General features: G+C 38.7%; 1 protein-coding gene across 5 annotated transcripts in view; it reads right to left on the bottom strand.

Moving 5' to 3' along the window:
• UTRN (utrophin) overlaps positions 1 to 25,869 on the bottom strand; it is a 342,692-nt gene that overhangs the window by 239,559 nt on the left and 77,264 nt on the right. For 4 of the 5 annotated variants that reach the window (XM_030944526.1, XM_030944527.1, XM_030944524.1 and 1 more), the window contains 15 exons: positions 22,958 to 23,073; positions 21,785 to 21,948; positions 20,982 to 21,185; positions 19,810 to 19,991; positions 19,062 to 19,212; positions 17,531 to 17,650; positions 16,708 to 16,809; positions 13,720 to 13,827; positions 12,961 to 13,140; positions 11,511 to 11,677; positions 9,077 to 9,200; positions 7,216 to 7,303; positions 4,621 to 4,856; positions 4,192 to 4,372; positions 1,423 to 1,568 (listed from right to left, as the gene is read on the bottom strand). In XM_030944526.1, the coding sequence (XP_030800386.1) occupies positions 1,423 to 1,568; positions 4,192 to 4,372; positions 4,621 to 4,856; positions 7,216 to 7,303; positions 9,077 to 9,200; positions 11,511 to 11,677; positions 12,961 to 13,140; positions 13,720 to 13,827; positions 16,708 to 16,809; positions 17,531 to 17,650; positions 19,062 to 19,212; positions 19,810 to 19,991; positions 20,982 to 21,185; positions 21,785 to 21,948; positions 22,958 to 23,073 (2,269 nt within the window). The remainder of the gene's footprint in view (positions 1 to 1,422; positions 1,569 to 4,191; positions 4,373 to 4,620; positions 4,857 to 7,215; positions 7,304 to 9,076; positions 9,201 to 11,510; positions 11,678 to 12,960; positions 13,141 to 13,719; positions 13,828 to 16,707; positions 16,810 to 17,530; positions 17,651 to 19,061; positions 19,213 to 19,809; positions 19,992 to 20,981; positions 21,186 to 21,784; positions 21,949 to 22,957; positions 23,074 to 25,869) is intronic. The other variant, XM_030944525.1, reaches the window with a different exon arrangement.

Consider the following 25,869-nt stretch of genomic DNA (forward strand, 5'->3'; position numbering starts at 1 on the left):
AGCACGTATCAGTACCTGTAACAGTGCAGAGGGAGCTGAACAAACCCATGGTCCACAAGCAGCTCCTCATATACAGTTCATTCTCCTCTCCTGTCACACTCAAATGCTAAAGCACCTACACTAGCATAGTATGTCCTTTCAGGGTAATTAGTCTCTGAAGAAAATGGGGCAGAGGCAGGAAAAGACAAGCCTCCAAAGGCTAAATGCCTTTGCAATTCATGTAGCATATGGATCAGAAAATCTCCTCCATGTTTAAACAATACAGAAGAGAAAACCAAAGAATCAAAGCTTGTTTTAATCTCCTAGTTAAAAAAAACCACAAAGCACTAACAACTCTATTTATTGGACTTCCAAAAATCATCGCTCTGATAAATAGAGAAGGATATAACAAGCTGTCTGCACCCAGCAACCAGAGCTCCAGAGCTCCTCCAGAGTCACCTGCAGCCTTATTAGGCCACCACAAAGTGGAAAACACATGCTTTTGAATGTGGAAGGTGGTAGAGCAGGCAGGGAAAAGTTTTTTTTCAAACAAACAAAAAAAAAGGGGGCGAAAATACTGGAGATGCAGAAATCTCTCCCTGGAGAGAGCTACATCCCTGTCTCAGTACGTGGTATTTGCAAAGCAGCTGTCATCCATAAATTTTTGTCTACTTTATAAGCACGGCTTTCATTTGATAGGCAGTATGGAGGTCAGAAAAGTAGTTACTCTCTCCAAGCACCTGAGCAGGATGGGTTTGTTGACCAGCTGACCCTCAGACAGTTTAAGCAGGCAGATCCCTCATACCTGGGTGAATATATTTACCCAGTGTTTGGAGGGGAAGGTGGAAAGCCTGCACACCACAGTCCCTTCAGAAGGGAAAAGGCACAGTCAGAGGAGGTCACCCTGTCCCAGGGAGGGACATGGCCTCCCAAGGACAGAATCAGGTCAGGCACAGGCATGACTGTGCTGTGGCTCAGGCATGCGCAGCTCCCAGCTCCTCGTTTTCCTTACAACTGCACTCAGCAACAGAGGAGCAGACCTTGGATCAGGTCACCAACCCGATCCAACCCAGCCTCTAGAAGGAGGATGCTCTTGGAGCCCTAACATTTCTTTTGCAACTGCTGGGCACAGGGGATCATGCACACCAGAGAGTGCCCTCTGAGGTCCTTTTCCCCTGGCTGAGCAGTCCCAGCTCTCAGCCCCATCTCCTGTCACAGGCAGCACGAGAAGCTGTGAAGTCTTGCAGGCTCAGAGATACCCAGCCCTCGCCTGGACATGTCCCTCAGCAGCCTGATAACTCAGCAAGCCACCTCCAAAAGTGGGTTCCACACCCACATCCCTGACTCTGAGCAGTGTCAGGTACCCCACTGAAGGCAAGGCAGGAGAACAGAGGGTGACAGCAGTGGGGTAACATCCTTAGTCAGCGCAAAGTGGAGAGTTACCTTGGCCTGCTGCAGGGCGCTCTCCACCTTGCTGGGCTCGCTGAGGCCACTGGCAATGCAGTGCTGCTTGCCCTCCAGCTCGCTCAGCACGTCCTTCATCTGCTGCAGGGACTCCATGTACTCCCGGCTCGGCTGCCTTTCTGTCTCTGGGACCATGTCAAGGAGGAAGAGAACAAAATACAAAGTAAGGAAGTGCACTTGAACCCAAATCATAGGAGATGTGAACATAATCAACTTTCCAAGAGCTAAAAAGCTTTTCAACAGATAGGACTGTTTTTCCTCTAAAAATATTACATATATACCACACAAGAATATATTATGTTATATAGAATATAATAATAAATATGCAATTACGACCTTCAAAATTTTTTACAAACTCAATCCCATTTTCAGAAATTATTTTTATACACTTAAGCACCTAAATCTGTTTGGGTGGGTGGGGTGGTAGAATTGGTAGTATTTAAATTATATGTCATCATACCAAGAATAATCTATAGTATTTAAAATATATAAACCACCCAAATTTAGTATTTTGCATTTTTAAGATTTAGACATATCTACTATTTATCTACAAATACACACACACTGATATCTACTATATATAAAAAACATAGTATAGCAAATATAATAGACATATATTACATATTAAATTAAATATACACACTATATACAGAAATTATATAAGCTAGTATTTATAAATGTGTGTATATATAAAAAACATATTATTGTGGGCTTGTGTTTTGCTTGCCTTTTTATGTTTTTCTAATATATTTACCCACACAAATATATAAAAATAGCAGCTTTCAGCCTGTTGCCAGAACAGAGACATCATGTAGGAAGAGTTAAAAGGGAATTAAAGTTTGGATAGAGTATCTGCTTGCCATCTTCAACCACATCTCAAAATTTGTTCAATCCAGCCCTGTGTGGAATCCCAGGCAGGAGGCAGCACCTCACTGGCATTTCAGAATGAAAACAGCCAATTGGAATAACTGCAGCAAACACGATTTGGCCTGTAAGTCCTGTACTGTGGTATGCACATTCTCTGGCCCTGGATTCCTAAGCAATTTTGTTACTGCCCCATGTGAAAATAATCTAAGTCTTGTTCTGACTCACCAGGTAGCTTTTCAATAGCTTACTGTCAGAACTGTCTGACCTTTTATAAAAATGAGTCAACATTTTTGAGAGAATCAGAGTTATCCAGCTCTCTTTTCTCAAAAGGCCAGCTCAATTTAAAAAGGGGGGTAAAAATTAATAAGAAGCATATAGGTGCACTGTCACTAAATGACAGAAAATCCTGAAGGAGAAGAAAATAGTTAAAGTAGTTTCCCAGTGACAAAAATACTGAGTCAATTCCCATCTAAAAAATGCCCATAGAGTTGGGACTGAGTAGCTCTCCATGGGGGAATTTCCAGAGGCTCAAAGAAGAACCATAAGAGGAGCTGGCCTTCTGTCAGTCAAAGCCTGCCAAGTTCACAAATGCCTAAGTCACACCACCAGTTGTTTCCACCAGTAACATAGCTCTGGAAGTTTTTACCTTGCAGCAGCTCAACTATGCTGTAAATAAACAGCTAAAACCCTGAAGTGACATTTCCCTCTGTTCGTCAGCAATATACCTTCTCAGCAGGTTGTCTCATTCAAAAGACACACAAACACAAAATTAATGTGTTAGAATATATACAGTGTTTCTACCAAGCACTAACTGGTTCAAGTAGATCAATAATACCTCAAGTGATGCATGACACAAAAAAAAAGTATTTTTGTCACATGATATATAGTTACCAAAATACAAAATACCAATAAAATTACTCACCGGTACATGAACTCAAAACAGCCATAAAATAATAACTAGTCACAGTAAGAATGAAAACATCCCCTTGCAATTTGAACATGGCTGACAGATACTTCATTCATACAGTTTTTTGCATGGATATAATTGAAGCATGCAGGCCTGGTGCAACACATTGTATAGACGGCCCAACAATTTAGTAATTGAGCCTATTTTTACTACATACAGAATAGTGTTAATGCTCTTCCATTTGAAGCTGTTAATAGAACACTTCTCAAATTACTCCAAAACAAAAACTAAGGAAAAAATCTCTTACAAGTCTGTGCTGTTGCTATTCAGCTGTAAAGTATTACCAGAACTACATATTTCATGCACTACATTTAAAATTCTTTAAAAACCAGCATGACTGGTTTGAATGCTCATAATGAAATTTAAAATGCAACAACAACCCAAGTAGAAACTGCCTGAAAAGCAAGCCAAATTCAAAATCACTTCAAAGATGAAATTTCCAAAAGGAATTATGTATGACTAATGCGCTCAAAGCTATGAAAAAGAATAAATTTCACATGCACACTTTCATTTTACAAGGTTCTCATAATATTCTACTTTTCATTTCTAGAATTTCATTACAGAACATTTATTTCTGTAAGAACCAGAGAGAGACAGATTTCTGAGCTATAGTATCCACCTTAAATATGTCTTGCTAAGTAGTTAAATGAGGTTTCAGGAACATTGCATCTTTGCATAATCGTTTTAAACACCATGGAATGATAGATTCTTGAATTGTGCACAGAGGAGGCCACATCCTTCCAGGTGAATAAAATAATTTTGTCAGTTTGGCACAAAGCCTAGCACAAACACTAGAAAAACTCTACCAGAATTCAATGAGTTTTCAGTCAGCTCAAAACAAACAAACAAAAAAAAAATCAAAACACAAGTAAGCAGAAGGCTTTATGCTAATATACATATTTATTTTAATTTACCTTTTTTCAGCTGTTGGTGACGTTCCTCTAGTTTCTGACAAGTCAATTTGAAGTGATCAAGAAAACCACTCAAGTTCTCCTGAATGAAATTTGGAGGCATGGGCTGAGAGGTGAGTGTCTTGCAGGTGGCTTTCAGATGTTCCAGCTGTGGACTCAGGCTTACAAGATGAGTTAACTCCTGCTGTAAAAGAAAAACCAAGACCAAAATTCACACTTACCCTGTAAACATAAAGATTTTAGTACACTACCACAGCACAGCTCATTCACATTACTAGGGTGACAACACTAAAGTACTTCTGTGACAGATTCTAAAATCCTCCAGTCAAGTCAGGTGCCCTGCATAGCCTTAGAAACTAGGCCAAGCTCTACTGGGGCATCCTGTGCTTCTGACAGCTTCCATTCAAAATCAGCAAGTTTGGCCAGACTTACCTGACATAAGTCTTTCAGGACTGCTGAGGACTGGGATGCTGAAGAAGAGGCTTTTTTAAGCCAGTCATCCTTCTCAGTTAAAGTCTTCTCAAGCTCATTCATTTCCTTTAAATAAGCATTTATATCTTCCTGGTACTTTATCTTTCTAGTCACTTCTTCTAGATTTTGAACCACATCTTTCCACCCCGAAAAAATTTTCTCCATCACAGATTTTATATCCACTGTAGGAAGTCCTTCTACAAAGATTATACAAATTACTGTTATATTAACTGCAACACATTTTCATTAACAGGCATTTAACCTTTTCTTTCTTCAAATATAAGTGCACTCCCACTTTAATATACAAAACACTTTGATCCCAAATCAAATATCTATAAATCTATACTTATTACTAGCAGCATTTCAGCTTTATATTGCTAGTAAAATGTAGAGTGAAATACTCTAATTTTGAGGAAAGACATAGAGAGGGATTTTTTTGTTGAACCACTCTACTACAAGTAGAGCCCAAAGCTCTGATCAGGGCAGCCAGCCAGCTTTCACAAGAGCACTTGATGACCCTGTGCTCACACGTTGGTCATAGGCTTGGCACACCAACACCACCGCAGCCACAGCCACAGGGGAGAAGCATGCAGACAAAGACCAGTCACTGCCCTTCTGCCACAGTCTGTACCTGCCTCAGGATAGAAATGGATGTAGGCACAAATGTGCCAGTGCTGTGTGTTATTCCACACAGGACTAGCTGGGCCTAGGTCTGGAAAAAGGCTGCGAGCCTGAGCTGGACAGAACATACTATCAGACTCTAACAAAACCAGGGGCTATAGATTGGTTATTTTCTAGAGACCTCAACCTTTAAGATGACAAACAATTAGAAAGCAAATTGTTGACCTTACTCTTTGCTGATACAAAGCAGCTTTTCAACTATGCATTTCTTGTTATGGTTAACACATGCTGGTTTCATACCATGACCTATCATGTCACAGCTCAAAGGGTTTGTAGAAGAAAGAGGAAGGGAGCATTAATTTCTGTTCAGGTTTGAAAACAAGCAACATCTAAAAATTTTTATAAACCAAACTCCAGGTCAAATCAGTGGCTTTCAGCCATTAACTTCAGGGCAATGGCACCTGTAGCAGACTCCGTGGAGCTGGTCAGGGCTCCGTGGAGCACTGAGACTTAACAGTAGGAACTGCTGAGTCATGATGAGACAGCAAAATAAGCTCCTGACTTCTGCCTCTCAACCCATAGCTTATCTCTGTAACCCCATAGGCCCCTTTTCCCCTAACCCTTACTATTGACAAGTTTGAATCCCCCTATACCCTATAAAAAGGGGCTGGTTTAGCCCATTTGGTAGAAGAAGAGCAGTCGTTGGAACGCTTCACAGACCCCTCAATAAACCATCGTTGTGGAACGCCAGGACCCTCCTTTTCCTCTCTCGCTGTCTGCTTCTACCCCTAGCCCTACAGTGCTTTTAGCAAGCACGAGCTGAAATCCTGAGAGAACTGATCATCACTAAAGAGCTGAAAATCACTTAGCTTGCCAAAGGTAGCCATGGCTTCGAGTGGCGTGGGTATTCGGGCACTCTGTCTCCCAGAGGGACTGAGTTATCCAGATAAGGACTGCCTTGCTCAGAGATAAGCTCGATCTGAGGGCTGGGGGCTTGCAGGGAGACCGACACCCCCCTTTTTCCAGGCACCCACTGTAAAAAGCTTCAGCTACAGTAGGCAAGGAGGGGAGGACTGGACATGCTTAGTAAATTGGGGCACACAAGCAAAGCATTGGACTGCAAAAAAAATTTTTGCAGTCCAATGCAAAAAAAAAGTGATTGCTGAGAAATCCAATGGAATTCATAATTTTCCAAAAGGGATGCTGGTCATCATGCAGGACAGTTGATACCATCCTCTCTCCTGTCTGAATGCTACCAGTGATGACAACTTCACCAGAAGTCAAGTGCACAGCAGATCTAAAAGATTGTCTCTAGATGATATGAACATCTGTGATAGAGATCTCATTCCACTCTTGGATTTTTTTCAATATGAAACAAGATTTTGGCAAGGCTTAAAGATTCAACTTTCATGGATGTCAATTATAAGATCCCATGGATAAGGGTTTTAATTGATAATCAACCATTTTCCCAATCATACAGACTTCTCTCTTGCCTTTGAGCCATAGATTCTGACTGCATCATTAAAAACAGACAGTTTTTACAAAAATAGATAAAAATAGGAAAAAAAGAGACACATATGTATCAAGTTTAAATTTGGCTTAAAAAGTTTCACCTCTCTATAGCAGTTATTTTAAAACTTTTACATAAAATCAAATCACTTCCTTGAAAGTATGTAACTAGCATTGTTACTGAAAGAGAAATAATTTCTTTAAATACCCCTTAAAAGACTGCAAATGAACACATGCACATAAATGAAAAATAATATTGCTTTCTAAAAGCTTTAACTAAAAAATCACATAACTAACTAGTAACAGTAAAATGACCAATGAAGGAAAGAAAATGGAGGGAGAAGGAAGGAGATAAGTATTCCAGTATTATTCCCCAGTAACTCAACTGATTAAATCACAAAGGAGAAAAACCGCCAAGTTGCTTACCCTTTCCCATTTGATCCAAAAGAATGTGTCCACTTCGTTTCAGCTCATCTAACATCTGGCTTTTTTCAGCTCTTTCCTTTTCAATCACCTTCAAAGTGAATCCCAAAAGAATATAGTGGCAGCAAGGGTTATTTTCCTTAACTTCCCTCTTTCACCCAGTAATATCTATTTTCCCACTACTACCCAAAACACATCATTGTCTTGGGTACACCACCTTCTGAGCTGCATGTTAGTTCTGCTTGTGCAGAAAACAAATGCAAAAGGAGTCACCTCTCACAAGTAGCAGGCATGCAAGAGATTAGTACTACAGCACCAGGAATAAAATACTGTTTAATGGCTTGATGATCCCACAGTATGAAAAAAGATATTGGGACAACAGTTAAAACAAGTCACTTGTGATCAAAAACTCAGCTGTAATTCTCTAATGTGAACCAGCAGAGAAAAGACCTTCTTCTTAACAGCCCCTTCATTTCTACAGTTTCTACTGTGATTTCCAGTCGAAGGGACCAACAGACCTGTTCCCTAGAAGCCCAAACAGCAAGAACTATAGCACACAGTAATCCATTCTCATAAGCTCTAGTGCTTTACTCTCACAAAGATTTGGAGAGGGACATTCTCCATGACTACCAAGATTTTTAAAGGAAAGAGCTCCTCCCACAAGTTATACATATTGGTGAATATTCCTTTGTGAGTCAATTGGTAGAATACATCCACAGAGACAAGATGAGCTCCTTGGCCACAAAACCACAACTTCAATATCCTCTGTGATGACAACACAGTATCTCCAAACCAAAATCTTTTTGAACCTCATGTTAAAGGTCATTACTCTGGTTTAGGCTTCCTACAGTACATTCAGAAGCACGCGCTTATTTGCACAGCTGGGAAGAACAAACTCTGTCCTATCCACTGTCCAATCATTTAAAAACAGTACTGTTCATGGGAACCTGGTGTTCATCTCAGGACCTCTTTTTTAAAGAGCTATAAACATTCTTAAAGATCTATAAATAAAATATTGGGATAGTTGTTTTGGTTTTTATTTCCAACAGTACTGCCATTTCAAACATTCCTACTGGCACCATTTTACACAAGAGCACTATGGAGGAGCCTCTTTATAGAGATTTTTAAGTATTGTTTTTTATTTCAAAAGCAGATTCAGATCCTGTTAAAGCTCCAGTAAGTCTTCATTAACAAAGAATGCTCAAGAACCAGAAAAAGGCAAGAATACATTCCTGACAAGAAATAGAAAATAAAATGGTTATTTCACCATTAGCTCTTGTGGGAGCTAATGGTATAATTCCCACAAGATTCTATAAAATTATATAGTCTGTCTTGCAGGTCAGCAATACTGTACACAAGCTGTAACAATCAGGTTTTCTCCAAAATTAATAGAGCAAACAACATGTCCAAGCATTTTAACAACAAACCACTTTGGACCGTGGGTAATACAGTATTTGAGGAGTGTCACAGCATGATTCAAGGGGTCTCTGAGCCCCCCACTGGCCTATCTCTACCAAAATTATATAAGTGGCATCAATCAAGGCCATTTCCAACTGTGAAACATTAAACCAAAATATGATACTTAGTGTAAAAGATAATAATCCTGAAGACAGACATTTTTCATACCTCCAAGGGAGACATCAGTAATTTCTGTTTTTAAAATTTCCTGTGGATTATGCAACAACACCAGCAAAAAAATGTGTCCAGCTGGTCAGAGATTTCTATGTATGCTCAGTTCTGAACCTATTTAACTGAGGGACTTAATCCCCTCAAAGCATGCGGATCAGCTCACACCTCCAGCTGACAGCCAGCTTAGATACAAAGTAGAGTATTCACTGAAACATGCTCTATCTCCCCATTTTACCTTCAATTTTTCTTTCATGCTTGAAGTCTCTCTCATCTTCTTATATTCTTTGATGTCTGCGGCCTGAATGGCAGATTTTGATTTTGAAATCCAGTTCAAGAACTCAGTACTTTCAGCATCAAACCTAGTTTAAAAGGTCAGACAGTGGTTTGTTTTTTGGTTTCAGTCACTCTGTCTTAAAAATCAAAAGTCTTAAAGTTCAGCACATTATTTAATCACAAACCAGCAAGGCTTTACACAAAATTCATGCTCCTCATATTACTACTCACGGGAAGTAGAGATAGAGTTTTAAAAGCCTACCATAATAAAAATAATACCCACAGTATCAGCTTTCAGGAACAAATTGAGAATCATGGTGCAATTTACTTTACATATAGCATCACACAAATTATAATCGTATCTTTTAATATGTTACAAAACAGATCTCTCAATGCCAAGTATTTTGAAAGTAATAACTAGACCTCAGGAATAAAACAAATAAGAATTGCAGTTCTAAGTTTCAAAAGTCTGCAACGCTATTTTGTCTGAAGGAAAAGCTAACAGTGGCAGTGACAGCTGACAAACATTTTTGCACACTTAGCTGACAAAAGATTAACTTATATCTTACTGGTTTTGTCTACAGTGCACACACATCTATACTAACAACTTTCTTACCCCTATGGCCTCTAAGCTACAACCTAACACCACCAAAAAAAGACCCAATCAACTCAGATTAATCAGTACTGTATAGAACTTGAGAGATGGACAGATACACTGTACAGACCACAAGTCAGGCTGAATTACAATTACATTACTTAACAAATCCTAACATGGAATAACAGCATAAATAACCCCAATAAATGCAATTGTCAATCAAAGTTCCCATGGGAAAACTGGTAAAATTCCACTTACTGGTCATTTGTTGGTTTCAAAAGAAGTAAATGGAAACACACAAAAGCATCAGAAACTTTATGACCTATATTTACTACCCCTGGCTTTAATACAGTTTCAACTCTAGGAAAACAGACAACAGATAAATAATTTTTACTTTCAAAACCTATAATGGTTTCTACAACTCAGGAGACACAGAAAGGACAGATGGCTGCTGACTACTTTACTGCCCTGGCACATCCAGATGCACACACCACCCCCACCAGAGCTCAAAAGGTCTGACCAGAGTCTTCAAGAGGGTTGGGGCAGGTTCCTTACCCCTTCAAACTTCCATTCCTCCTCCAGAAAAAAAATAATTAAAAGACTCTTCTTCATTGTGCAAACACACAGTGACTCCCTAGTATTGATGCAGCCTCTATTGCATCTCTGAATGATCTGACAAAGATTTAAACCAGTGATTCTTCAAGAAAATACTCATTTCCTCAGCCAAGCACAAAAAGCAAAATGTTGAGCACACAGCATTTAATTTCCTAATTTATATTTAAACAATTCCTTTAGTTTAGGTATGCTATTTAATAATGAGAATTCAACACAAGTTATTAAACCCTGTTTGGCTTAAGAGGAGAGAAGGTTCCAGGAAAACTTGATAGCAGCCTTCCAGTACCTAAAGGGGGGACTACAAGAAAAATGGAGAGGGACTCAATGGGAAGTGTATTGATAGGACAAAGAGTAACTTTTAAAGTGAAAGAGAGTATATTTAGATCACATATTAGAAAGAAATTCTTCAGTATGAGGGTGGTAGGATACTCAAACAGGCTGCCCAGAGAAGCTCTGCATGCTCCATCCCTGGAAGCCTACCAGACCAGACTAGATAAGGCTCCAAACAACCTGCATTAGTGGAAGGTGTCCCTGTCCATAGCAGGGAGGTTGGAATGACATGATCTTTCAGGCCCTTTCCAGCCCAAATGATTCTATGAGTCTATATATGCAAATAAGCGCCAGCCGCTCCAGAAATACTTGTCAAAGGAGACAGTGTAATATTATTCTTATTACTAAATATGAGAGAGATGGAAAATGTTTCTGGGCATCTTTTTTTGTGCAGTTTCTCCCATTTTTCCCATATGTTTTATGAAAATTATAAATAAATAATAAATCAATCAAAATGCTTGACACTTTCACATCACCTCTTGAGCAAAGATGAGAAGATGTTTTGCATAAATTAAATATAAATCTGTCTTTTCAGCAAAGGAGCTGAGGTACAAAGGACTGGAGACCTGCTTCTATGAGAAACAAAACATCCCTGTTTTCCTTTGAAATTAATGGAAGCTACAGGTTTTCTGCTGCTCCGAAAACAAGTCTGTACATAACATTCCATTCCCATTCAAAGAATCACAGAACTGTTAGGTTTGGAAGGGATGACTGGAGATAACCTAGTCAAGCCCCCAAGCCCAACCTCACAACTGCAACTTCAGGACTGCTCACTTGCATAAAAGAAGGATCAACAGTCAAGACAGTCTCTGTAGTATCCAATGAGCAAGGGAAAATTGCAGTGACATGTACTTACTTTTTCTTTGCTTCACTGTCCCCTGGAATTTGCCTTTTCTTTGGGAGTGGTGGTGGGGGCAATTCCTGTCTGGACTGTTTAGCCACTGCCCGTTCCTTCAGTGGTGTTTCTGCAGCAGTCTTCTGTGAAACCTGTGACATTCCTACACTTCCTACAGCTTGAGTTACCTATACAAAATAATTTAGGGTAAGGATTATGTGTCATTTTTACACAAGCTGAGTTGCTTTTTCTTATTTTCTTTTATTCAGTCATAAAAGCCTGTTCATTCACTCCCACAAATGACCACATTGAGCTGTCATGAAGCACTTTTATCATATTTACACTCCAGAGAAAAAGATCATTATTCTCATTTTACAGATGGGAACAAAGCATCAAAATTCTCAGTTCAACTAGAATCGTGCCAGTCCAAGTGAACTAAAATCAACAAAAGGAGCATTATATGTATTTTCTTTCATCATTTTTTCACAGAAAGAACAAAGGTACTTGGAGTTTATTACTAGCAATTCTACATTTTGTACTCTTGCTCTATAAAACAAAGCCTAGATCTCATGAAGAGCTGATACACAGTGAATTTGACCTAAAAGCTCACTCAAGTCAATAGAAACCTCCCATACCCTTTATCAGGTTATAAGGTAAGTCCCTGGAGACTCAACCTGTTAGTTCCAAGTATGTGCTTGATATTTAAGGGGAGTAAAAGGATAGAGACAGGAATTGGCATTCTCTAGTGCTTTGACTCAAACACAAGAACAAATTAAAGCCACATGGCTGCAGTGAGCCCCTACCCAGACTGCGCAGCTCATTCACTATATATTAAATGGATCATGAATTGGTGCCATGGTTTTTTACCACAACAACATATTAATATCACCAGAAAAAGCACATATGAGTTATAAAGCTGTCAAATAAAACCCTCACAGAATCCAGCAGGAGTTCTGTCTAAATAAAAACATTACCAAGCACTCAAAACACTAAAATAAACATTGAACAATCCATCTTGGCTATCATCATTACATGTCAAACAAACAACTACTCTATTTTCAACAGATGAGAAATCATACTCACAGAGCATAAATACTTGTATGACTCCCATTTATTTATCTATTCTGGGGTTTGGGTTCTGCCTTTGTTTTCTTTTAGTATCAGATTTAAATCCAGTCCCAGCACTCTTACAATGTTTAAAGGCATTTGCATTGACTGATAATACATGGCAAGCCTGCTTTACTCATCAGAAAAATGAAGCTTAATCTGTGTGAGAAAGGAGTAATAGTACTTGTCAGGTTAACAACTTGGGCTTTTGGAGACCAAAAATGCAGGCAGCTTTATCAGCCCCACATGAAAAAGCACTCACCTACCTCTCTAGCCTGATGCCTGGACAATTTTGCTGACACAGTGAAGTTTGCATACATGCAGTCATACAAAAAGCCAAAAAGTAATAAAGACTTGTAAATACCTGGTTAGAGTAATCCTCTAGCTTCTGAACCAAACTGTCCCACCTCTGAGTTAGCTCTTCTTGATCCTGATCAATTTTACTGGATGCTTTGCCATTCCCAAGGATTTGGGCCACATCCTGACCTAGTTCATTCAGCTGGTCTAGTGTTTGTCGTTTCATACCCAAGTCTTCTTTTAAAATCTGTAGTTAAAAGAAAAGATTAAAATAGAACATCAACTATTCTACTTCCCCTAAGCTTTAATTCCATGGCTAAAAGGCAAAGGGGTTTGAAAGGGTGGTGACAGGGTGAAAGATGTACTACCTGAGCCAGATGAACAGTCCTGTTGTGTAAAAAAAAGCACTAACAGACACTCTTTTTAAAGAGCACATCCTTGAAACATCTCCTAGAGGAACCAGCAGTATCTCTTCAGTAACAGTTACAAATTATTAGCTCAGGTACAGGCTGCTCCAATGAAATAAAGAAAAATCCACACCACAAACCTATACCTTGGAAAGCACAGCTGACTGGCAGCCTGCAATAACATCCAAACCCTCTCAAAAATCTGGGATAGCTGTCCAGAGTTTGGCACACCAACAAAGAACAGCCATTGAGTAAACAGTACATATGTTTTAAATTCAAGTGCAAAAATCTGGCAAGGAGAGAATGTTGGCCTGGCTTCTGTATCATGTATTCACAGCTCCTACCAGGGTCAAACTAGTAATTTGCTGCTCATCAGGGCTATGAGATTTCATGGGATAGGGCAGGATATCAATACTCACGGCTAGTTTTCGAACATTCACACTCAGGTCTGTTTGATCTTTAAAGTTGCTCGTCTGGACCTTACTCAAAGCCTCTTCTTTCTCTGTTAACCAAGCTTTCAATAAGCACTGCAGATCATAAGAAAAATAACACAAGAAAATACCAAGATTGTCAAACAGCTATTGACAATTGCTTCTTTAAAATCTTTGAATTTAAAGCATAGTTCTGCAGTCTTTATATACTGGAATTTCAATTGACTTTAACAAAAATAGTACACAAAAGTGGACAAAAATATCAGATTAGGGAAGCAAGTAATACTTCCAGTGAAACAATTTCAACAAAACCATTTCTCAATATATCAGAGCACATCTCCCCCCAAGTTATTTATATAGCAAACAGATATCCACCATAAAGCTAACATAGGATTTATAAATCATAATAGAATATATCAAAATGGCATGCGTGTGTTCTTTTGTTTTCCACCCTTCTTCCTCTGTGACTCACATGCTATTACAAACATTTTCTCACAGAAGTGACACCACTGGTAATTCATATTCTTTTAGTCCAGACAGTTGATCAAAGACTCAGATACTAATTAGTGACCTCCCTGTTTATGGTACCTACTTTCAATTGCAACACAACTTCAGCAAATCCTATTTCAGTAACTACTGGAAGCTGGAGCGGTCTGCTCTAAACAGATCTAACTCAGGGACCTTTAATTTTTTCCTTTTCTTTTGCTACAAGACCTGTCTTGGGTCTCACTTCTCTTCAGTCACACAGCAGCACTCCTGTAGTAACACCAGCAATAACTGGCATCAGGTACCAGGAAGGATTTTATGTACTCTATATTATGTTCCCACATAATGCTGCTGCTGGACAGCAATCTCCATGGACTAGAATGCCCATCTCTCTATCAATTTCAGTTGCCCAGCCATTGGTGCACTGCTGTTCCTCTCTGTTTAAAAATAAATCACAAAGCAAGACAGACCTTTTTATTCTTTGAACAACACACTTTACAACAGCCACCAGGTTCCCCATCCTAGATGCATATTTTTGGCACAGTCCCAGAACTTACTATAGCAACTTTGGGCCACAGGCTGCAGTTTACATTTCCAACATAAACCAATATGCAAAATCTACAGACAGAAAATATGATGGTGGTTGAAATGTCATAAGGCTGTGATAAAAAAATTATAACACCACATACTCTCTGGAAAAATCATGCTGGCATCCCAGCCAACATATTTTATGCATAAGAGGAGCTCAAAAACCCTTCATGCGTTCAACTAATTTCTGCTAAATTAGCAGTCAAAGATAACTCTCCCTAGAAAGGAGAAACATAATTACCACAGTGCTAAGAAGTCGTTTGCACTGATGGAGGAATTTGTTTCCTGAGTGGTAAGGATTGTGTTGACTTGAAAATGTAGTGTACAAGAGCTTCCTAGGCAGCCACAAAAAGGCTGATGCATCACTGTTGCTCATCTCTCCGTGTGGTTGGACAAAATAGAAAATGCTTGTAACAGAGTGTTTAGTTACTTTTAGAGTGTTATGAAAGTGTTTGTATTCAATTGTTAAATAGTTTCAGACTGTAATTTTTGTAAGTCACTTGATCATTATTGTGGATTTGTAATTCAAACCCACTAGTAATAAACGAATTGTTCAGGTGAACAATGAGTACAAAAAGGCTCATCTAAACCAGCTAAAACAAACTTCTATTTCCTCTTTATTTGCTATCTGACATTCTACATTAAGCACACTGATTGCTTCACTTTTATAGAGCAACATAGCTACACACAAATTAAAATAAGCTGAGTTCAAATGTTCAACTCCAACACAATATGGCACTTCCAACAGTTTTGTAATAGTCAAAGAGTGGTCCCCAAACAAATGTAAGGGTGGGAAAGGATGCTGACATGATGACAGAGTCATCAAAACTAAGAGCACTTGAAGTCCATAACTCATATACAGCAAGGATTTTGGGGGAATCCTTATTTCTCAATTCCGAGTTACCATGTCTAAGAGTTCCCAGAAAACATTAACACACAATTTTCTGGATACACATACACAGATGACAAAGCATTATTTTAAAGAAACATATATAAACAGATACTCTGCATGGGACAAACCAGAATCTTAACCTTGGGTCCATATTGACAACAAGGTCACATGAGCTACAAATTCAGTGTATCAATATACTACAAACAGATATGGGAGAGGTAAGGGAGAAACACACAAGGAGCCCCAAAGAATGCAGACAAAACATCCTTGTCAAAGAAACCAGGCTGCAGCTGATACCAGGAGCTATACCTGCACTGTTCTACTTCTTTCAAATGTCTAACAGTCTCTGAATACTGCCTTGTTTAAACAATAGCTTACAGCGATAAATATCACGTTTAAGAAAAAAACAATTTCAGTAAAACCTTCAAAGAAAAAAACAAAAAATATTTTCATCTGAGAAATGAAACAAGCTCTAGTTCTAGGCATACAAACAGCATATGTAGTTGTGTTACCATATTTTTAATGCCATCAGTTACTTGTGTTTGAGCAGTATTTTTTATGTAAAATACATTATATCAAAGCAAGAAAACACTTTAGTATTGCACAATTGTGTACATGTGTTCATACTGGAAGTACATATACATTAATTAGGAAGATTTCTGTAATTACAAAGCCACCCGAGGAAATGGAAAATGGCAATGAATTTTCTAAGTATTACTGATATTCCCACTTCTTGACCATTTTACAAGATACCTTGGAAATTACTTTACAACGAGCATATAAACTATAAAATTCTATTCTTAAACTTTGGAAAAATACTTCTCTTCTACTTCAGAGCTACTCCTGTCCTCAAAGAACACAGGGAACCCAAACAATAACAAATTCTAGGCTTTCAAGGTTTCTTTTCCATGAAAAGAAATCAATCCTAGTCAGAGCTTTGATTCTTTTTCAGTTTGTTTTTTCTCTTCCTCAATCAACCAGTCACTCTGAAAAGCTGAACAGCTATTCACCTGTTCTTCCAGCAGTTCCTGCCATAAAAGCTGAATTTCTTGCAGCTTGACCCGCCGATCCTCAGTCCAACGACATACTGCTGTCCACCGCTCACCAAGCCTCTACAAAAGCACAAAACACTCAGAAATTACCACAAACCTCACAAAGAAACTCCAAAAACAGATATTCAAAAGTGTGATTTCTGCTTCACAGTAACTTCTTTCTACATTATATCTACTTCCCTGTCCATTATTGATATTGTTGTATTGCACAGAGCCGGAGATTAACACTTTCAAAAACATTTACATGTGGCCTAAACTCTGATTTTGCTCAAGTCTTTGAGCTATTTGATTGACATAAAAAGGAATGAACAAAGTAGCACTAATTTTGTTTGGAAAAATTCTGTCTCAAGTACTCACTGTACTTCAGGTTATAGTCCTAAGTGACAGGAAAACACTTCATATGATATTCCCTAGATAAATTGTGTTCATGTCTTCCAAGTATTTCTGCTATGAGATTTTAACTTTCTTAGGAAAACAACTTACATGAAATAAGAGTTGTACTATGAATCTTCCCATTTAATGAAACTGCTGAAAGCATATACTACCAAATTACCCAAGTCATTGGGAATGCAAACAGCTTGACTAATCAGTAATAGAGCTTGAAAGTCACCAAAGCACTTTAGCAGGTTTTGGCTTAAGCTGATTTCCTAAAGGAAATGTTATTTTAAATTACTTTCTAGATAAATTTTCTTTAAACACAAAAATGTTGATTAACAATTACATATGAATTTTTCAAGCACCTAATCATAGAGTTAAAAAAAAGAGGGCTCTAAGATTTTACCTGCAATTGTTCCTCCAGAATAGCTGTTGCACTTTCTCCACTGCTTTCATCAACAATGACCACCATGTGTGTTAGGGAGTTGACCTTCACCTGTTCTGCCTCTAGGTCACTCTGCAGGCTCTACAAGAACAATTCAGAGGTTACCAACTTTGCATGCATTTGCTAATTTGCTATTTTGGCCACAGTGACTATCACAGATGCTGTGGCAGCAGAACTTTGGTATTTCAGATTCGACAGCTAAGCACAGATTTTACCACTGGCAATCACTGCACGGTTTAAAAACTGTAAGCAAAAGGCTGCTAGAAATGAACCCAAACCCATTCTGTTAAAATACTGTAAAAGATGGAGTGCTTTCAGTTGGATGCCCCATACTTGACTAGGAGAATCACATGACAACTGCACTGACTTTCCATATGTTTGATGTTATACATAGGAGAGGTTAAGTGCTTCTACACAGGGCTGCTATTGCTAATAAGCAAGTAACATAGGGCATGCCAAACAGAAATTAATAAAAACACTCATTTTTCAAGAGTTGACGATATAATGTCAAAAGTATCAACAGTGCAATAACTGACCATGATGTTCCTAAAATAATAGTTGAAAACTGCAAAAAACAGGCAGCTCAGATTAGTTTAAAGCAATCTGTAGATTTAAATATTCATACAACTTCTAAAAGAACAGATTCAATGCTTAAAGCCTACTACAAAATATCTCTGCAAGATCAACACATCCTTACAGTACTGTCAATATCACTTTTTATACCAGCATATCCTAAGCTACTCTATGAAACACATGCCTCAAACTCTACAGACTTTGAAAACAAAGGACAGGAAACTACACAGACTAAAAATACTCCAGTGTTCTTGTTCTGTGAGGTATGTCCCATGCTGGGGAGAAGGTCAAACCTCAGCACTGAGCATGAAAACTAAAGCTGCACCACAACAAATATCAAAAGGACATCTTTCTCCTTCACAAAAACATTGCAGGGTAGAAAGGTGGGATTTACACCCAAAAACTCGAGAAAACACACTTCCAAAATATTGCACACATAATGAGAACCAGAGTCTAAGCACTGCCTTAGGATTAGTGATCCCTGCAAAAGCAGGGACTGGAACTGGTGACTTGGAAGGCCCTGATGATTTTGACTCCCACATTAGTTTAATGTGCAGGTCTCAAGCAGGCTTTAGTAATGCCTGCCAGTAATTAAGGGCAAGTCTGCCCACAGTACCTTACATACTGTTCCTCACATCAACAGTTTACCAGGAGAGGCCCTAGTCTCTCCACAAAGTAAGGGTAACAATTTTCCCTAAAAAATTTCCTGCATGAAGCAAATAGCTCCTACTAGACAGCAGTGCTCAGGTGTTACGTTAAAGCTTCTAATTCCTTTCTAGACCACCATCATCCTTTTCCAAGCACCAAATACAGTCATATATGACTCTTGACAATCAATTTTCACAGCCAAGGAATCCACCAACATACACATCTTCCAAACACTACTCCTATACATATTACACAACAGCAAAAGGTTTACCTTATGTTCTTCCAGCTGTTTTTGAAGTGAGTCCAAATCTTCTGCTAGGAGCTGAGATTCCATCTTCTGAATGCGCTCCTCTGTGACCGTCAGCCAGTCAGACAGCTGCTGCAGCTGCTGCTTCTGGAGCTCCATCAGCATGTCATGCAGGCTGCAGGGGAAAGCAGAGTTACTTCAGACACAGCTTTCCCAAGGAAAGGAACTAAATTCTAGCTCATATAGGAAAGAAGCAAGGCCATACATAAAACTGTTACCTATCACCAAATAAAATTTTCACCATTTAGCTAAGGAACACAAATAAGTATTCTTGTTTCTTAATAAAAAATGTTCCTTAACTACGCAATTTATATGCAGCTCTTACCTTGGTAACCCATATGTAGGGAAAAAATTCTTCTAAAAGCTTTTTAATTATGTAAATACCCATAGATATCCACATCCACTATACACTTTATTGACAAACTTAAATGTGTTTCTAATGCTGTTTCAGTAGTTCATGCAACCACTGCATTTAAATACCATACAGTTAGTCTGGCACATCTACATAACAATTCACAGAATACTTTACATAATGACAAGAAAAAAGTCAGTTATACACACTTCTTTTGTTTCACTTTAAAGTATGAAGAAGGATTTTGTGTCACAAACTGAAATGTTAATTCTAAAAAAAGCAAACCAAATTCTCCAAAACACAGCAAGCACCAGAGGTCAGTCCTGAACCTCTAGAAGAAGTTACGTGCCATGAACTCACCGAGACTGCCTGTCCATACTTTCCACCCTGAGTTCCTCCCAACGGGAGTTCAGCAGCAGCATTTGCTCCTGGATCTCAAACTCTTCTTCAGGTGACAGATTTCCCTGGGCCACCAGTTGGTTTCCAGCCTGCAGAACATTGCCCACACTGCTCTGGTGCGCAGTCAGTTCCATCATAAAACCCTGGAAATGGTACAAGCAAACATCACTGTGAGGTCCTATCAGAGTTTATAACTTCTTAAATATTCTAAAAACTATAATGTTTGAATCAGTGCTCTAGAAGGAGCTGGCACCATCAAATGCATGATGATGGCAGACCTGTTCCTTTCCTTGACACAAGATTTTCCATGCACTACAAAAATTCCAGATCCAGTAAAACAGAGGAAAAAAAAGCTGACCACCTCAATGAAAGCTCTGTTGGGGAGAAGAGAGCCTTCAAGCAAAACCACCAAAAATATGAAACAGGAATTTACCTATGGCCAACAGAACATAAAACAACATCTGAAATGTATTGTAGGAAAGCAATTAGAACCCTATGAGTTAGCAACATATATTTAGTGTAAATTCAGAACACCTCTTCCTTTGCTTCATTGCTTTAGAAGTGTAGCACAAGGAAAAAAATTCCTCCTCTTGATCAGCATTCAAACTCTATATTCATTTTTATACAGTAAGCTGGCATGGGAGAAAACTAAAATATCTAACATGGCAATAACCTTCTAGCAACATTAGAATGTTTTTTCAGATTTAGAACAAAGTCAAACCAAAATTTGTAAAAAAGGATCATTTGGAAGCATCAACACACGTTTCTGAAACAAACTATCCTAACCATCACAGGAGGACCGCTGAATAAATTGACGTAATTGTCAATTTCAGCATTACCCTTATTTAACAGCTAGTGGCACAAGGCTGACCAGGTTTTTTTTTAATTGGCAGCAGGGAAGTACAACTCAGACTGAGATCAGACTGCCTTTATATTATGCACACCTGTAAACCAGTCACCAAAGGCTGATTTAAAAACATTACATTTAGGTTTCAAAGCATGCTTCAATCATGGTTCTAAAAAGAAGAATTTCACCTTGAATAAAGGCTAGGAAATGGAAGTTCTGCAGCTTATTTACACACACAAAAAAACTAAGCCAAACCACAACAAAAGAATTTATAAGAGAAGCTTACTTCATGGGTGGAAAATTGTTCTTTGACTTCCTCAACATCACCAGATATTTCCTCCTGTTCCCGAAATGCATCCTCAGCTGACAGCAACCATGTAAGAACTTCTTCCAGGGCAACTTGGTAGCTATCCAAGTCCATATCCACTTCTGTCACTGTACTGGGAGTCTCTGCTCTAGAACTGTCCTGGTCTTCTTCAAGTACCACAGTCTAGGCAGCCAAGAGGAAAGAGATGTCTTAGAAGTGCACAGAAGATGCCCTCCCAAATGGTATCAAAAACAGAACAACTAAGATCTCTTTCAAGTTTTCATAAAATGTTAAAAAAATTGTTAGATAAATTTTAATGAGAAATGCCAAAGTCACTAGATTAAAATGCAAGTTCATTAGTAAAGAACCTGAATAGAAGATACAACTTTAATCTTGGTCTCTGAACAGTGAATCTCAAAACCAACCAAAACCTCACTACCACTAACCACCACAAGTTCCATAGAAAAGTCAGTTATAGACTGTGGACCACTCTCTTCAGCTGATCAAGACATATGAAACAGAGAAGCAAAAAAAACAAAAACAAAAGGCAGCATAATACAAATGGAACTTTATATCTCAATGCACAAGATTTTGTACATGCTTCAGAAAAGAAAAAGGAAGGCAGAAAGACTGAAGTTAATGAAAAAGAAGTTATGATTTTTTGTATTTTCCCAGTTGTGTTGCCCAGGACAGAAAGCATAATCCAGTGAAACTGACAAACATGAAGATCAGCTAAAATTACAACTCCAAAAAAGAAAGGCTGGATTTGATGACAAACACACCTGCTGCACACTGAATTCTCCATCCTCACATTCCTGCTTGTATCTCCTTGGAAGGGTTTCCACCTCCCGAATGTCTTCCATTGTAACTTGCTTAGGAAGGACCTCAAACAAAGAAGTTAAATACATAATAATGGACTTTTTGTCTGGAAGCTGTACAGCAACATCTGCATCAAAAAGATAAAACATAGGGAAAAATAAATGAAGACAATTTTTTGAATCAGTAACATAGAACACAAGTAACAATTCACATATTGTCCCCTCAAACAGCCTTTCATAAACTTTTAACTTAGAGACCAGTCTGGACACACATTGCAAGTACCATGAAGGAGGAAAAAAAAAAGACAAAATAAATTTTCTACATTTGGAAATGAATCCACATTAAAAGTCTTGATCTGTTTGAAGTAAGAACCTAGACATGAAGTTGCTAAGGAAAAAAACCCATTTGGAGAAACTTGTTCTGACGCATCTCCCAGGCAGAAATGTATCAAGGACAGTATCCTACATAAACAAACATTTCCACTTAGGCTCTATCCCCCTTCCTATTGCCATTCAGGTAATTTTCTCTTTTTCCACACTGGAAAGAGTTTCACTGAGCCAAGTTCATTTCTCTTGGGTTATGAACAGTATCCATTCAGTGAATACTTTTTTTTCCGTAAGAAGCTGGTGCTCGTCTTGCAGAATGAATCTTTGGAGGCTCACTTCAAAGCAGAGCAACAGGTCAGTACTTTTAAAAGGAGCCATAAAGGTTTCCTGGTAAGCATTCCTAGGCAGCTACTGCTACTCTGTGTGTGTGTAAAGAAAATAAATTTTGAGCTCTTAAACCGCCCCATTCTACAGAATGCACTGCTGCACCTGAAAAGCACACACGCTTTCAGCACAGCTTCCTACCTAAAAGGAAACAAAGTCAGCGTACCAACTTCACCTTCCTTACACAGTCCCTGGATGGAAAGTCAACCCAAACCTTAATATTCAAAAAACCAAAGTCTACATATGTACATCCATACCCTTACACTAACAAATGGGATTTGCTTAAATCCAAATTTTAAAGTTTGAAATTAAATAGCACTGCACAAAGCTGATAGAATTGTTATTCATACTTAGTATCAATAGAAGAAATTTCTTTTAAGAGAGCTCAAAAAAAGCTTCTTGTCAAGTAAAATAACTGTATCCCACCTTCAGGATCCAATAGTTTCTCTATTCCTAAGTGGTTCTTGGCTATGTTGAAAGCATTTTCCAGTCTCTCAACCGGAGACATCTTTGTAACTTTATCCCAGCTGAACAGCTCAGGTCTAAAAGAGAAAGCGAAACAAGAATGAAAGCAAATTTATGGATAAGAAAATTCCATACCATGCAGAATATCAAGTTAGGCATATGATAGTAGCTACCTGAATAATATATTCATACACATATGTACCAAATACCAACATATGTGCATATACACAAATGCAAAACAAAAAGCTTGATTCTCACTTATTAGTGACAATCTGATGATCACAAATTAATTGACTGCATGCTCACAGCAACATCCACCTACCATTCCACATCCTAAACAAAGTCATGGACTGAAACAGGAGATCAAATACCACTAGCAAGACCACAAGCTTTGTTTAAAATTTATCCCAGAACAGTTTTCTTCAACTGTTTCTTTTAGAGCGTTACTATTACTAAACATTTTCTGCATCAAGCGCTGCTGGGTAATCAAGAGTCACTCTGTTCCTGGAAAACCTCATTCCAAACTTGTGATGTGGCTCAGTGACCACCCCAGGCCATCACAGCCAGGAGAAACAGCAGTCTCCACCCCACTTGCTCACTCTTCCCCATAGTGTTTTTCCCCCAATAACAAACAGCAGCCTACAAGAAAACATCCCATCACAAGTGCTCATGAGGCCCAGTGCAAATCAGGCCAAGGAGCTGGTCAATTTGCAGTGTCAGCAGCCTTCAGCTAAGATCAGTGTTAACCCAAGAGCATCTCCAGTCCAGCTGCGCACCCAAAATACGCTGGTGGGTCTCAAGGGGAAAGAGCAGAGTGCATAACAGGAAGCACAGGGAGCAAACAGGGCCCATTCCTAGCAGTACCTACACCTGTGGGGCATGATCAGCCAAGTGCTGCAGCAACACAACTGCAGAGCCATTAAAACACATTCCATTCTCCTGCAACAATGGCTTGTCATCAAAATACTGCTATTGATTCTGTACTTTATAACTTGGGGAGGAAGAGACGGGCTTGCCTTTAATTCTTTTAATATTTGATTCAGTTGTAAATTCACTTAGAGTACACTTTATCATCTGTCAAGTCATTATGTTTGTAGAACAGGGAGTCCCTAAGACAACAGTCTACAAAGCAAAAAGCCAGAAGAAAGCAGGGTAAGCAGGAACAAAGATATACATAGAAGTTCATGGAATACTGTACATCCATGCAAAAGCAGCAAGGAGAACCACAGATTCATGTAAGTCTTTAGTAGATACTGACTTTGAAAAAAAAGGTTTTAATAAATCACAACTAGGTACTTATCTAAGAGTAAGAAAATCGAACCAAAAAGCAGAATTAAATTCAAAGAGGAGCTAAGTTAATATTAGTAAATGAAAGAGAGCAGTACAGTAAAATGCTAATAAAATTATATGAGGTAATAGGTTACTTACATGCTGTAAGTGTTACAAAGTTATTAGATATTATAGCCAAGAGGTAGTACAACTAACAATTGCTGATAGGTACATAATGAGAAAAGATATTAAATCTCTTAATGGAATCTAACATTCTCCTCTTTCAAGTGTTATATTAAATTAAAATATAAAAGCAGTGTTGAAAAATGCCCCTTAGGTAGGGAAGCACTACTGTCTGGGTAAGTTATATAGCTTTGTTGTCCTGTGGCTTCTGCAACCTGCCCCAGCCTCCTGGTTCCTTGCAAGTGCCTTTATAGCCTCTCCTTCAAAGCGAAAAGAGAAACCCAGCTCAAGATTTCTTAAAAGTATGGGGGAAATGGTGCTTCTCTGGTTAAAGGACTTGTGCCCAGGGACAACAAAGATGAATTCTGACATGCCAGCAGCTGTCAGGCTCCAAGGAATATGGAATAAAAGGTTCAGACCCAGATTTTAGGAAATCACAGGAAAGCACAGTTACGGAGTCAAAAGCTTTCAGCTGAGGCTTTTGCTGCTTAACAAGTGCTCTGAAAAGGGCAGAGACTTCAGATCCTGTAAAGCCTAAGCACATAGTTAAAACAAAAGGACAACAAACAGCCTGAAACTAATTTTTCTGCTTCTCTCAGGTCACCTAGGTTTCATTTGTGTCTAAAGCTGGCACGCTCTCCATCACAAAGCTTCACACATTCAGCAGCAGAGCAAGCCCACTACAGGCAATTGTGCTGGTAGGAAAACTTCACTGCAACTGCTCACATAATCCAGGGGAGGGACTTTGTAATACTTGTGATAAATTCCAGTGAGAGGTTTGGCAGTATTGCTCTGTCCTTGCACAGCAGTCCTGCCAAACTTACAGAAGCCCTCAGTGTGGTGCTGGCCCTCCTTACACAGCCATGCAGGCTGAACACAAGCCAGCCCTGGTCCACAAGACACAGAGGCATGTCAGGGCAGACCTGTCCTGAAGGCAGTGAGCCTGTGACAGAGCCTACTGCAGTTACCTCAGACCAAATGGGCACTTCAGAGCAGGCTCAAAGTGAGTTTATGTTCTGCAAACACTTGGCATCTGCTCGGTGTAAATCTGAGTGTTTATAAAGCATTTCCTGTGTCAAATACCTGGTGACCGGGAGGTCTGGTTAAATTCTAGAAATTATTATACCATTTCCACATTAAAATGGTTATTTATGGGTAAGAACAGTCAGACCTTGCAAAGCAATGAGCTGAGTTCATTTAAGAGACACAGGATTATAATGGATTGCCCAGTAGATCTCAAAGAGATTTTTAAAAAGGAAGTAAAAAAAAGTATGCAACTTTAATAGAATCTGTAATGATTTATTTAAACTTCTGAAGATTCCTGCAAAAATCAGAAAGAACACAGAAGATCTGTGCAGAGAAATTTTAACTCTATTCCTTATAAAGTATAATGAATAAACTAAAGGATATTCTACAGATAC

This window comes from Camarhynchus parvulus, chromosome 3 (assembly GCF_901933205.1).
Source record: "Camarhynchus parvulus chromosome 3, STF_HiC, whole genome shotgun sequence".
Lineage (NCBI taxonomy): Eukaryota > Metazoa > Chordata > Aves > Passeriformes > Thraupidae > Camarhynchus > Camarhynchus parvulus.